General features: G+C 45.0%; 1 protein-coding gene across 5 annotated transcripts in view; it reads right to left on the bottom strand.

Moving 5' to 3' along the window:
* The window catches only part of Kdm3 (Lysine demethylase 3), a 368071-nt gene that overhangs the window by 270098 nt on the left and 82340 nt on the right, over window positions 1–15633 (bottom strand). For all 5 annotated transcript variants that reach the window (XM_076438307.1, XM_076438302.1, XM_076438306.1 and 2 more), the window contains exons 2-3: window positions 7171–7425; window positions 5289–5402 (exon numbers count right to left, since the gene is read on the bottom strand). In XM_076438307.1, coding sequence (XP_076294422.1) covers window positions 5289–5402; window positions 7171–7425 — 369 coding nt within the window. The remainder of the gene's footprint in view (window positions 1–5288; window positions 5403–7170; window positions 7426–15633) is intronic.

Raw genomic sequence — 15633 nt, 5'->3', positions numbered from 1 at the left:
AATGTTTCAGCTTATAAAAATTAAAAGGCTCTACTTATTTAGATGTTGTGCAATTTTATCGCAATATGCGATTGGATGAAAAAATTTATCGAATCAATTTCCATGTAAACAACTTCATAATTGCAATAATTGTGAAATGAAAAATATAGAACCGGTAGTGGCAGGTTTAGTTTTAATCATTTCCGAGATCGTCGACAAGAACGTGCAATAAAAAGTACATCGTTCTATTTTTGAAACATTTAAATGTCTTCACAGGAGAACTTTCACCTGAAACATTTTTCTGTATCTCTGATACTGAAAGCAATAATCACGCGTAGATTTCCGCGAGAAGGGGACTCGGTGAATTCACGATATGCATTTGAAGAGTTGAAGAGTTAAAGAGCGCGAGTTGCGCGAATATCGTGGAAGACTCGCAGCATCCTTTGAGTCCGTTAATTGCCAATAAAAACTTGTCCCGCGAGTCTCTCTCCGGCGTTTCTCTTGTTCTCGTTTTTTCCCCTCTGCCTCTCTTGCTTTTTTCCAGCCCGACGGAGGGAAAGTGTGGCGACAACTACCAGAAATCGATAGCCGAACGTGTGCTAGCAGCATCCGCCGCCGCCGTGCCCACGCACGAGCAATTTCCAGTGACCTCGATGTCACCGGTAAAATTATTCCCGCCGCATCAGCCGGAGAGAGAGATACTTGCTTCCCCTTTCATCCGGGATCGCTTAAAATATACAGGACGCTCCGCGAATCTTCGAACGGCTCGTTTAAAAGTAAATCGGGGAAGCCTGTAATAATTTGTCGGTGGATTTCCGAGCCCGCGAGCATTTACATTTTTATGCAAGCAGACGCCGCGCCGCGCCGGGCTGACAGTTCGACCAGGTTTAAAAATAATTCCGGAACGAGCGACACGTTTCGTTAAAAGCTTCAGGTCGCGATTTTTCGAAAATGCTTCTCGAGCGGCTGCATAACTTAGCAAGATTCATTCATCGAGCAATTTCTTTCTCTTATTGAGAACTAAAAGGGGAACGACAACCTTGTTACAGTTCTCTGAAGCACAGTCGATGCAGCTACTTTACCGAGAAATGTTCTGCTTCGGGGAAGCGAGAGTTCTGTGAAAAATTATTTCCTTTTGCATCAACAAGTTTTCCATTCCCGACTGAACTGTACGAGGCTTCCCAAAAGTTCCTGATTTCTTCTGGTGCAAGAAAATTTTTCTGAAACAAACTCTTTCAAAAAATGTGAAACCAGCGCGGTTGATAAAATTTCTGGTTTGACCCCGTTTGACCTAATCAAATACAACTTCGGAAAAGAATTTCAAGAGAAAATCGTGCTTAAATTCGACAATAAAGTGTAGAAGGAAGGAAATCGTGGAAGTATCGATAATTACGGTCGATTGTCGAGTGTAGGAGTCGCGATAGCGTCCGATCGATCGGGGTCGGCGTCGTAGACGTGCTCCGGGAAGTTTTTCCGTCGGCGGGTGGGCGGTCGCGGATGCGGGGAATTGTTTCCAAGTAATTAAACTAACGGAACTTTTACCGTTAAAAGTTTGCCGGGTGTTCGCGGACGCCGGGGCGGTAAGTGGTTCACGTGCGGCGAGGAACTTCCACGGAGAGAGGACCGACCACCATGGCTCTATAGCTTTGGGATCAGCTGCGCGAGCATGGTCGAAGGTTTCGTGCGCCGATCTTCGCCGGTTACGTAGCAGACGCGATTACCCGGGAATTAGTTCCACTCGATGCCGCGAACCGCGTGTCCCGTCCGACGAACCGCCCCCCATAGTACCAATGTAAATTGCTGGAAACGCGAGCATGTTGAGGTTTCGTGGCCTGGCCCGGATCGCGAAGACGTCTTTGCGATCGCTGCATCGATCGCCGATCCCGTCCGGGACTCGTCCGACCAAATCTGGCCGTGTCTGGTCCTCGCGAACCGTTTCTACTTGAGGATAATAGACGCACTGTATAATTGTCAATCGATGTTGATACTAGCTGCGGATTTTTATGTAAAATTTTATGCGTCCATTGCGAAATAATAGCAACTCAATAGGCATTTACTTCTTTTCTTAATAATTTCAGCAACGATCGTATTTTTAACCCTTTGCAGTCGAAACTATTAGGTTCTTGCAAATGAAATGGCCGTTTTGAATCTTTAACATAAACTTTTATTTTACAAGCTTTATTCATATTCCATTAATTGAAATAATTTCCATCGACATCAATGCACTTCTTCCATCGTGATACTAATCTAATAAACGTGAGGCAATCAATTCATCAAATGCAGTTTCTACAGCACGTTCTTCTTTGAATATTTTTCCATTCAAAAAGCCATCTAGGTGCTTGAGAAAATGGTAACCAGTAGGTGACAGGTCAGACGAATAATGAGGGTGAGGAAGAACTTCACACTTCAACTCTGCTAAGTTGTTTACTGTTTCTTTCGCAATATGTGGCCGAGCATTATCGTGAAGCAATATTACACCACGTGTATTGACTAATGCCGACTGTTGAACAAGCAGTGTTTTTCGTACATTATATCAATTTCCTGATAGTATTTATCAGCAATTATGGTTTCGCGTGAATCTCTTTCAACTATCTGTTTTAAATCGAAATCTTTAATAGCTGCTGGCTTATGACCATGATGCTCATTTTCCAGATTTGTATCTCTGGAACGAAATTTTTCAAACCAATGTCTCGATCACTTACTATACCTTCACCGAAAGCGGCATTTATGTTTTTCGCTGCTTCAGACGCAGTATGTCCAAGTTTGAACTCGTACAAGTAAATTATACGAATTTACTTTTTTCCATGGTGAACGAAAATTGATTTTGAATCATGTATACTATATAATATTAATAATCTTATACACGCAAATTCATGTACGAGATATGTACTTTTCAAATTGTACAACTTCAACCTCATCTTTAAATACAAAAATATAAATTTTTAACTAAGCAGTTTTGCTATTTTTCAAAAAAATCGACGTTTCGGTCCCATGATTTGGATCATTTTCAAGATTGAATTGAATTACGTCTGTAAGAAAATAAAGTAATTTCCATATAATAATATACTTTACTTAACTTTATTTTCTTACAGACGCAATTCAATTCAATCTTGAAAATGGTCCAAATCATGGGACCGAAACGTCGATTTTTTTGACAAATAGCAAAACTGCTTAGTTAAACATTTATATTTTTGTATTTAACGATCGAACCGTAGCGCCGATATCATTTAACATTTGTTAACAAGAATACGATCGATATAAACAATTTTTTAATTTTTTATTCAATCTCATCTGTCGTGGAAAAATTAAACTAGAAAGGCGGGAAGTTTCAAATGTGAAGAACGGTCATTTCAATTGCAACAACCAAATATTTTAACACTGAACCTACCGACCTTTAAAATAACTGAAACATTTCCCTTATAAAAATGACAAGATTGATTTCATTTAGACTTTAGGATCAATTTATTATTTTTCTAATTTTACAAATACAAAAACTGAATAATTCCATTCTATATGATTTTGTTCTTTTTGTGGATATGGAATTGACATAGTACTTCATGCAATGCTTAAATGTTTACCAACATATTTAATAGTGTAAACAATATTTTGAATAATCGTACAGCAATTTTGAGTGGTGACTCCGAGTCCTACTCATTTTTGTAAATGCATAAGTCATAAAACAATGAATTCGGCGTTTTTTCGTGGAAAATTTTCCAATTCTTGCCGCGGATGCTTGTGCAAAAATGGATTGCCACGGATCCATAGATACAGCTTAGAATCGCAGAGAAATTTGTCCTATGCATCCAGGATTGTGTCAGAAGAAGTCACGAACATTTTTAGAAGTGTTCCAGTCCAGTCGAGGGTGGAAAGTCGTGATTAGATTACGGATGCTTGTGCAAACACCGGTGATGGATACATAGATACAGTGAATCGAATAAAACTTATTGTTAGCGGAGCCCACTGAAGATTCCATCAGCATCCAGAAGTCAAACCTAGTCAAACGTCAGCGAACTTCCCAATGAATTCCATTCTAGGTAATCAAACTACCTCTACAGGAACAAGATCCTCAGTTTGATAAGTGAAGCTCTAGATCCTAGAACTTATCAAACAGCGAATTACCGACCAGCGTAGAATAATGAACCATCAAAGGATACTGAACGAACGCTAATAGGAAGCGAAGAACTTGGAAATAATATGAAAAATGGAGGAACACGAAGGTATGCCGAGATTAAAGCGAAGAGGGGTGAAAAATGGACGAAGACAGTGACGAGCAGTCTGATAAGGAATCTTAGCGCGATAAGTAATACAATTTCTTCTATCAGGGCAGATATTCTTTCGGGTTCAACGGGACCAATATCCGGAGACATCAGTTTCCGTCTGGATCGCGAAGAACCTGTCGCTCATGCATAAGCGAGGAGACATTCGGGCTGTCAATTTGCCATTTAATTGGGGGCTGAAGCACGAACTGTCACGCACGTCACTCGCAGAGATTTATCGCGCGACGGTCTCACGGCTAACCAACGAAAATTACCAATATTCGAGAGCGGTGCTCCCTCATCATTCGGAAACGGAGGTCGCGCCGGAGTCACCGAGAAAGAGAGAGTGAGAGAGAGAGATAGAATGGTGTGACACACTCGTGAACTGTCGGCAAGTTCGGCGCTGACCTATTGGCGTGCTTCGACTGGCAACGAGGGATCGTCGTCCGCTGGAAAGATTTCTCGCAGACGAACCAGCTACGGCTCCCGGGGGGGGGCCGCGCGAGGGTGGAGAAGGTCAACAGCCTCGGAAACTTCCTACAGCAAGTTTCCCCGCCGCCCTAACGAACTAAGTTTCGAGGGGCGAGCCCGGCCCCCGAAACTCGCACGGCTCTTAATCGGCCGGGAATTCTATCGCGAGCAGTCAGGAAAATGACACGGGCCAACGTAACCGGCGCTCGTTCCAGACAACTTCGGACCTGACTTAGACGTTGATTAACGCAACCACCTCGGACGGTTCGCACAAACCACCGCAATCCTCCAGAATATTTTTTAAACGCAGAGCTTGCCGCACGAAAACATTTTAACGCGGCCCAGTACACGTTCTGTGAGTAGTTGAGGAACGTGTTGAAATTCGTATGAACCAGTATGAGCGTTTAATTGCCGCGAACTGCCCCAAAACATTTTTTAGACGATGCACAGAGCTTTGTTGCTGCAGGTACAAATTTAAACGCGAAGTTGAAAGCTCATCTCGCGCAGAGGTCCCGATAAACATTGCTCCATCATGTTTCTGGCCCCGGAATATGGTGATAGAACATATGCAGAGATACTCACGGTGAACGGTTTGAGTTTCGAGTAATCGACGAAGTCGAGTCGTCGATCCTGCATGAACTCGAGCGGCATGGCGTCTTCGGGGAGCTCGGCGCGCGCCACCAGGGGGTAGAATGTCTGCAACAGAATCAGCGTCGAGGGTGGTTTCAGTTTTTGCAATTAGACTTCGTTTTTCTGTGTTGTGCGGGCACAATCGTGACGCGACAATGGAGCCAAATTAAGATCCCGGCGGAATTGATTATGACAGTGGCAAAAGTAAAAGCATGAGCAGGTGCAGGATTTGCGACCACGTGGCGACGCGTAATTTTTTAACGAATCTAATTTGCCCGGTGCTCGCGCGGCCGTATTTCGCTTATTAAGCCGCGTTTCCGTCGTCTCGGCCGTTTAATCAAAACCGCGTCTCAGACACCGAGGAAATAACCGTCGGGGCTTGAGTGTCGGCCTGACAGATAATTAAAAGTTCCAGCTAATTACGATTAAAACTCGCGTCGACTGAAAAAGAGGGAGAGAAAGGGTGGCGAAACACAGCTGCAGAATAGCGGCCCCGGGGATACGACCGATTCTTCAGACGACACCGGGATCGCGGGGCCACTTTCTATGCAAACTGCGAACCATTCGCGCTCGCTCCGCTGGAAAATTCGAAACTGCAATCTTCCAGGCGCGTTCTCGCGAGAACCGACACCTTTGGGCGCGACCGATCGACTGAAATCGCTTCGACGACACACCAGACACCGGCACTTCGTGTTTCTTATCCGATCGACGACCGCGGCATGGCGGCTGCTCGCTGTTTTATTAAAAAATCGGAATTGCGAGCAGAATAGGAGGAAATCGCACGTACTATAGAATTTACATAGAGTTCGGGCAATATAAAACGTTGGAACGTTTCTGCAGGTGCGAGGATAAAAATGTAAGTCTGCAGAGATTGCGGTAGGAATAATGGAATGGTCAAGGAAATTGAACGACGGGAAGAATGTGTAAGATAGAGATAATCCAAGATAATGCAGGGTGTCCCAGCTGAAGGAGGCCATCTAAATATTTCCTTCATTTTTAATGGCACAATAAATATTTATGGCATAATTTAAATGGTATCGAAGGAGGAATATCATAGAAGAATAATTTCTTTTGTCCGGTTATTTTTTCATAGTTTTTCCAAGGTCATCATTATCTTTTTTATAGGGAAAACTTACTTTTTTTACTCCATCTTATAGCGGCTGAAAAAATACGTTTGAATAAGCTTAAGTCATTAACAAGAGATGGAACAAAAAGAATAAGTTTTCCCGATAAAAAATAACGATGACCTTGAAAAAACTGTAAAAATAACCGGACAAAATATCCACCTTCGATACCATTTAAATTATGCCATAAATATATTTTTTTTGTGCCATTAAAAATAAAGGAGATATTTAGGTGGCCTCCTTCAGCTGTGACACCCTGTATAATACAAACCGAAGTACTTCTTTTAGGAAAACTGTACCCGTTGAAGCGGGACATACCAAGTAATTGAATGGGTGTCTAAATGGATGTATATGTTACACTTCATGAAATTTATAAGATGAGACAATTCGTTGCTAAATATAACAAAATGAATAAATCCTTCTTCTCCTTTGGAAAGTGACAATTTCGTTTGTCGAAGCTATATAGCTGATTCTTTCATTGTTACAGCGAACACGGAATTGTTTTACGTTCCGCGAATTTAATAAAATGTAACATCCTCTTATTATACTGGGCATCCATTCAATTTTGAAGCTCCATGAATTTTTAACATAAAATTTGAACTGTCGATAGTTGAAGAGGCTGTGGATGAACCAGCTGGGTTAGAGGGGCAGGTACCTGTGCGAGGAAGGAGTTAGACACGTGTTAAACAGAAGAGGAAGGGCTCGCTTACAAGGGCTGGCCAGGCGACCGTGTTCGCGACTGCGGTGGCGCCCCTCAAGGGTTTCCCGTTGATGCGATGATGGTGGTGGTGGTTATTATTCGCGTGGTTGTGATGATCGATGGCGATAAGGCTGGCATGCCTGGGGTCAGGCCGCTCGGCCCAATTCAGACCCTTTTCCACCAGGAAGAACGAGAACACCGCGTCCCTGTGCGGCGAGAGCCATTCTCTTCTTTGCCACTCGACGTCGTCGTACTCTACGAGGATCTGAAACCAAAACCGTCGAAATTCGTTAGAAAAGAAACCCGAATATCCTCCACTGTAAATAATCCAAGCTATGAGTGCTAGATTAGACTAGCTATATCGCTGGATCATCGCTGGATTTATGTAGCGAAAGAGATGGGGGAAACACAGGACAGTAGAACAGTTTTTCAATATTTATTACCTCGCCCCAAAATCACTAGGTACTTCTATTAACATATTAAGTGTCACGTCTGTCAAATACGGGTTGCAATAATTTTAAACGAGATTCAGTAGTTTATTTAGAACACAAAGGGAAGTGAAATTAGATTGGTTTTCTCGAAATTTGTGCGATTTATTTATTGCAGATGAAAATGATACGCAGAGAGGGTAAATTAGGAATCACCGTGGGACCTGCCAGTTAAAGGGGCATTTTAATTTTGCGTAGGAAAGCTTAATTGACGAAGTAGCGTTTGAATATCGCGAATATATGCTCGGGAGCACCTAGATCGCGGGCAACGGCGTAACAATAATTGATGTCCGGTCGCGACCCTTAAATCGGCAGCAGGACGGAAAACACGAGTCGGGGGACGGAAGGTTGATGTTGTCCGATTAATGTTATCCATTATTCATAAACCGCGAGCTGGATCGACGTTAACGGGGCTACGGTGGCGGGGTTGGCGGGGTTGGCGGGTGTTACGGGCGGATTCTCACGGTCGGTTTACTGCGGGGCTTCGTTAACGCGATGATTTCGACGCCGTGCCGCGCCGGCGAGCGGCGTCGCCGAACGCTCGCTAATTGAAGGTCGGCCTGGCCTGGCCACGAGTCGCCTAATAAATGCGATCACCGTGTCCGACTGTCCTGATAAAATTGACCGAGTCTTTCCACGGCTCCGCCCTGCCATCGACAAACCGGTCCCGATTGATGAATACACAGAATTCCATCAGTCTGCTTTTCTCTCTTCCTCTTAGCTATTCGTTCCGGTAATTGTGAAAGTGGCATAAGTCGTTTAGATATTTAATATATGTACAAACTTGATGTTACAAGATCGCATATTTTACGAAACATTTCCTTCCACGAAAATACGTTTGAATATATATTCTGATTCAAAATAAAAATAAAATAAAAATAAAAATTTCGTGCATCAGTTGCAGGAGACAGGAGCCAAGTAAAAAGTTCTTTCTTCATCTACGAATTTCAGTAAGTTGAAAATAATTGTTGTCTCTAAATATTTGATATTGTAAATGCGCAACATACACTATTCATAATCACCGACACATTTGTGTTTGTGAACGCGGGCGCGGGATCGATGCAGCAAAAATCGCGATGAAAACCGACCGATGGGAGCCAACGTCGATATATTGTGTATGCGGAGCCGCAAGACGACCGCGAGTTAATTGCCGGATAAATATTAATGCGCGATCGAGACCGGCGCGGTGCCTCCGCGCAAATAACATAAATGTTAATACCGGGGCGTGTCGGCAGCGTCGTCGTCGATTTTTTCATTTATAAACCGTGCCCACCGATTGAATTTCCTTTCGCTCCCGGGCCGAATTGATGCCGGCGAATGCGCGCTCCCCGTTTGTTGTTTGCTCGCATTTTTATCTCCCCTCCCCTTTTTTCCAGCCCCTACTCGAAATTCGAGCCCGGCCGGCCGGTCGGTCGAATAATTGCGACGCCGTTCAACGATGACGCGGATAATTAACGTACAAACACGCCGGTTAATTGCTATGCGAATCGCTGATAATTATGTCGCGATAACCGAGGCAAAATTCTTGCCACGGGTCGCACAACTTCGAAATCATTGTTCCCGCGCGAGCATATAATTTTTCTTGCAGGCTGACTACGTTGGAATGAACTACTTGCGATCTTGATTGTTGAACAATGTTCTCGGCGCAAATCATTTTAATAGGGTGAAATCACCCTCCATAATCTTCTTCTACTTTCATCGATATGATTTTACACGAATACAATCTAGAGATAAGTCGGTGGTAATTTTTCATGCGGGCTGACTATTGTTGGAATGATCTACTTCCAATTCGTATACAAGAGAGAGTTCCTTTATTCGATAAAAATCATTGTAGAGGGTTGAAATTGCCCCGTATAATCTTGATCGAATTCCTCGGTACGCTTTCATGAAAATACACCCCAGAGAACAGCTGTAAATAATTGTTCTTGTTAACCCCGACTAAGTTGAAACGATCTCCTTTAAGATCGTATGTAGGGAAAACTTGTTCACGGGTGGAATCAACCCCTATAACCTTCTCCTACCTTCCCGAACACGATATTATAAAAATACATGCCAGCACAACATTGTAAATAATTGTTTCATGGTCTGCCGTAATTAGAAAAATTGGTTTTATTCGTCAAAAATCATTTCAAGTGGGTGAAATCAACTCTTACAATCGTCCTCTACTTCGTCGAATGCAATTTTATAAAAATTCCAGCACAGAAAAAAGTAACACATTTCTTTTCGAGGGTTGGCAATATCTCCCCCTTTTCCATTAACAAGCACAAACTAACCTAAAAATATTAACATGGCTCCAAAGACCGGTGCAGGCAGGATGATCAAGATAATCTCGGCTGAAGGGAGATCAGAGAGTCCGTTAAAAGCGCGGGGAAACCAAAGCCTGCTAGTTGAGGATTCGCCCGATAGACGGCGATAGCTGTCGGAGAGGGGATTCGTAATGGCTGCCGGGATCGCAAGCTCCGCCTCCGAGGAGCAGTTAGCCCCTCCCACCGGTTGCCATGGCGACGGCGGGTCGGCCATTTTGGTCTCGCGACCTACCACAACCTTCCCCTACCAAGCTGACAAACCTTGTCCCCTCCATTCGGCGTTGTTGAACCGCGATTCACCTCCTTTCCCCTCGACCTCGTGGCGACGCGCGCCGTCGCGGTTCGTTTCGCGTTCCTCTTGTCTCGGACGCGGACCGGAACGGTGCACGCGTGTTATTGTTTCCCTCCGGCGCACAGCGCGGCCCCCGGATTCGTTATCGACCATCTTCGAACGTCGAGTTTCGGGATCTTTAATCCGCTGGCCGAACGACTTCCACCGGAGAGCCCCGATAATCGTTCCAGGCACGAAACCTGGCCGGCTCGGAATTGATTTTTCGATCGGGAAGCGGCGGGAACAGAAATTAAGAGGCCCTTAAGGGGGGATTCTCGTGTGAACCAGGAAAATCGACTATTTTCACATTTTTCTGGGCATAAATTAATAATAAATTTATGGGCATAAATATACATACAAAACCTAGAAAATAAATATTTTTTGTATTCATCTTTTCAACATTATTACACCAACTCCCATACAATCGTTATTCTCCTCGGCAGAACAACCATTGCTGGCGAGTAGTGCATCAATCATTAGATTATGACAGATGAAATATTTTGTTAGAGTTTCTGGACGTGTTAAATTAGACAGGTTTAATTAATTTAAAATTGATTTTTAGGACAGGCTGCGGAAGAATCTGCTTTAAAGTTCGAGATTTGAATTCCGAGCGGTGTTGTTGCCGTGCACGAGGAAAAATGCACGAGGGGTCGACGCGACGGTGCGCCGGAAGCTCGCCAACCCCCGTTAGAGCCTTCCGTGACTCTAATCACTGTCATTTCCACTTTCCAGCGGCGTAACGACGACCGGAGGCGTGGAAAAAAGCCTCGTTGTCCCTAGATCGCGGGCTACCGATATAACCGACACGTTGTTTCCTTGCTTTTTAAAGCTCGACCTGTCACGCCTAGGTCAGCGACTGAGACGGTGTTTTACGGTTTTATATGTTTTTTTATAGTTGCCTCGATTTTCTTAGCTCGAGTTGTGGATGTGTTTCGAGCAATGCTAGGCTGGATTTGATTTTTAGAGAGTGAAGACCGTCGCAATTGGACTCGAGTGGGATCGAATCAACAGCTAGACGACGACGACGACGCGTTGCGTAAGGGCTCATTAAGAATTACGTTAGAGCCGGCTCTCCGGCCTCTGCACGCTGCTCTCGAGCGTCTCGCGTGCTCACGTTCACTTTTGCGCGCTGCCCTTTCGCGAGCGCCGGGGTTCCTCCGGATTTCGCAGATCATGCTCGGTAATTATGGGTAAATGCACCGAGGGTGCAAGGAACTCAGAAAATGCTCGGACTCGTTCACAGCAACCGCGGTGGGATTCTAGTGTGGGTGGTTCTTCCTGCAGAAACCAATGATATACAGGATGTTCCAATCGTACAGGAGTCAAAGAATGAAATCGGTCAAATGTACACAGGGAGGCAAATATAAAATAGTAAAGTGATGCACACCTGCAGAAGAATACGATCGTTGTCAGGGAAATTGATTTCTGACGTGTTTGCGAAGCTTTCGTTCTCGCAGTAAGTAGAAATGGTCGATAATGAACAGACACGTTTAAATGAAACTATTGAGAGTTCTTCGTTCTCATACAGTAAGCAGTGAACTGAAAAGTTTCATTGGAATGATTGGAAGTACAGTACACGTTTGTTCTTGCACTGACAGTTGAAACGGCAAACAATGAATGGGGACAAGTTCTGAGATAATTAAACATAGATATTCGTTCTGGCAGTAAGTGGAAATGGTAAACCATGCACAGACGCATTCGACAGAAATGATTGAAAGTACGGTAAGTAGGTGTTCACTCTATCGACAAGTAGAAATGACAAACAATAAGCATACAAATTCGATTGAAATAATTACAAGCACAGTAGGAACCTCGACCGTAGCCAAACATATCGTATTCTCTATTATGGCGAGTGTACTTTCCCGAAGAGGCAACAGTTTAGTCGAAAATGATCTGTGTACGATACAATTGATATTATACAAATCAATGAATTCATTCATTTAGCTGTGTAACTAAATAACCGTTCTATTAGCGGAATACTGTTAGCCTAATTAATTCGGATAATTAGAGTTCTATGTAGTTAATGTTTCAAGCATAGTGCTTGTTTAAATATTGGTAACAGAACATGATAAAGATCCGGAGTAGCGACTAGTATCGCAGATTATTAACAATAGAAAAAATAGCCGCCATAAATCGAAAACAATAGAAAATGGTAACTGTCCATGCCAGTTTAACTTTCAAGCGGATCTACCGATATCGGGCAGACCTCTCCGGGAACGAGAATCTGCCGTCTAGGTTCACGGGGGTGTATCCTAATTCCTTGGCCGGCAACCTTGAACGTTAACCCCGGCTAGAGGAGTTCACGGAGGAAAGAGTCGCGCCGGCATCTTTCGATCGTATCGCGGGACAAACTTGCCGGTGGTAGTTCGAACTTTTCGAACGAAGAAAATGGGGCGAGCGAGGGGAAGTATTGGGATGGCAAGGGGGGAAATAGAGGAGGGTTAGGAGAGAGAGGAGGGCGTCGTTCACCGGAATACAGGGACATAGGGAAAGTTGGCTTCCTGCGGCAAACAAGCCTGCATTCCACTCGCGCGGAAAGCAGCATCAAAGGGTAGCTTGCGTCATCCCGACGTCTGTCGATCGAATATTGGATCGAGTTCCTCGTCAAATAGTGGAAACCAGAGCACGGAACCAATGAGCGCCTCTCCACCCCCTTTTCCTACAACCTCTTCTCGCCCCTCCGATCGGAATCGCCGAGTCTAGCGCGTTTTATACCATAATGCTCCGCTTTCTAATAATAGAACGATCGAATGCCGAGTTTCTTTTAATTTCGGGACTTATCCCCGCCGCTTCGCGGTACGTAGTAATTCCACGCTCGGTAATAATCACCGTCCGAGAAATGGAATCCGCTCCCGTTCTTGTCCGCTCCGGAAAAACCGTCCGTCACGGATCTTCATTATGGTTAAATAACGGTAGCGACGCGACGCGGAGGAAGCAAATAATTCCAACGCTGTTTGCTCGACTCGCACGTGCTTTCAGAGTTGCCCCCCCCCCCCAGCGCAACGCGGAAATTCGAGCAGAGAATGCACCTTTCAACGCATCTTTTTTAATCCGCGCCAGACCTGCGGATCTTTGTGCGAATTTTCGGAGACTAATCCAACGCGAGCCATCAAAAATTGCTACCTGTGTTACAGGTACGATTTCAGGCGAAATAAATATTTTTTCCGGAATAATTGTTTTACTCGTCGCGAAAATTAATTATTGTCTTCTCGTATAGCCTCTGTACTATTTCATCAATTGTGTAAAACAGTGAACGGAGGACAAATATTGATGAAATAACAATAAATTCTATCCAAATCCTGTTCAACTATTAACGCTAAACCTACCGACCATCAAAAGTGACTAATGTGTATGGTATTATAAAAATAACAACATATTAAATTTATTTATATTTTGTGCGATTTTTACTATAATATATGTATACTGGAGTCAAAAAATGTATTCAATCAATTTGCATGAAATCACCTTTACAATCTAAATAATTATCAAATAAAAAATGTAAAATCGGTCATTCGATTCCTTGTGATAGATTTAGTGTTAAAATTGGCACAGCGATTCTGTAGAATTTGAGAGACCTCTTCTATTCGAGCCCTGAACCGAACAAAAGATGAAACAGAATGCAAAAATGGGGAATCTAATGGGACGAAGGGGCGACAGGTATGTCGAGGACCGATGACCGCAGCAGGGCTCGATTTCCCGCAGGTGTGCCTCGACCAGTGTCCGATCGTTCTTTCCATTCAGGCTCTCGAAATAATCGTGGGTCGCGCGCAGGTTTCGCGGGGAATCGGGTCGAGCAATATCGAGATGCAAAGCATCGTGTGCGGTGGTGCATTGTGCGACCTGTTCTCGGGGGCGAGAACGCATTGTGTGCCGGCAGGGGACGTAGCCGCGAGCACGTGCGGCGAATAAAGGCAAAACTAATGACACACTGAGGGATTCGGGGCAGCGAGGACGCGAAATAAACCCCGGTGCCGGGGGAGCAAACGGAAGAATGGTGCCGGCGACAGAATCCTACGTTCCCCTTTCTAGCCCCTTTATGCCAACAGCCCCCGGTATTCGCGGGGGACGTTGTTAACGCGACGAGACGAGACGAAACGTGACGAAACAATGAGGAATCTCTCTCTCTCTCCCTCATACTCCCTCGCATTCATTGAAGTCGAAGTCACAGCCGAATGCCACGGGATCGCTAAAAATTTTTTCAACCGTTGCGAGACGGGAAAATGGCGGGCGGAAGATTAAAGTGCCAGAACTCATGCTAGCGATTCCGGTTTTACGGATAAACCTCACACCCGTCCCTTGGCGAATACCCGACTCTTACAGTTCTCTAGCACTTTTAACCTTTAACGGTCCAGAAGTATCTCGAGTTTCCTCGCCACTGGGTCAAAGCTATTTTTCATACGAAAATATGGTATTCTGATCTTCATCTGTCAAAAATCTTTTACGGTCAGCCGCGGCAAACGAATCCGTGAGCAAATCGAGAGACAGAATCCCCGACTCCACAATTCCGTGAATGAGGTTAATCAACGCGGGGTCGTGTCTCGCGGCCGAGCCAAGGAAACTGCATATTTTAGAAACACTTTTCCGAACCCGTTTGAAGGGAGGAAATTTCCCGTTCGCTCGTCGGGAAATTCTCAAGTTGTCCTAGGAAAAATCGGCCAGCTAACTCGTTAGAGCGCGGCCGCGCCGCGGCGAGGAGACTCGCGGGAAAAACGCGCGAGATGCGAGAAGAAACAAGAAAAAGAGAAGAGAGAAGGAGGGTTGAGAGAGAGAGAGAGAGACTGGGGGTGAGGTTGCACAGGGGATATGAGAGCGCAGTGATACGCACGGTAGAAACTAGATATATGAGCGCGGACGAGCTCTCGTCGAAACGTGAACCCTATTTCCCCGGGAATTACGAGTGGCCGGGGTTGGGGCATGTGGGGGTGGTTACACGAGGGAGGCGCGCACTTCTCGACAAAAGATCTTTTTTCCATTCCTCGTGGCGTCGTTAGGTCTCTCTCTCTCTCTCTCGGTCCCTCTCCAATCCTTCCATTCCGCTCGTCTAGCTCCCGCAGCCACCCCCGCCCGCACAGTTTCTCTCGTTCCTCTTTGTTCCTGTTTCGCTGCAGCGCGCACTTTTCATACACCGGGGAGGCTCGTGTATTTTCCGCGGAAATAGGCCGAGAGCGTGGAGAGAGGAGCGGCGAACGAGGACCGCGAACACCAGAAGGAGGATGGGAAAAGAGAGCGCTCGGTGACTCTGGCTGCGGTGACCTCTTTCTGGCCGGGCCCAGAGCGCTCAGGCTCCGGCTCCGGCACAGGCTCAGAGCTCCACACCACAGCCAACGATCGAACACCGGCGAGAGACG

The sequence above is a fragment of the Lasioglossum baleicum genome, chromosome 14 (assembly GCF_051020765.1).
Source record: "Lasioglossum baleicum chromosome 14, iyLasBale1, whole genome shotgun sequence".
Taxonomy (NCBI): domain Eukaryota; kingdom Metazoa; phylum Arthropoda; class Insecta; order Hymenoptera; family Halictidae; genus Lasioglossum; species Lasioglossum baleicum.
This window is presented reverse-complemented; position numbering and strand designations above follow the sequence as displayed.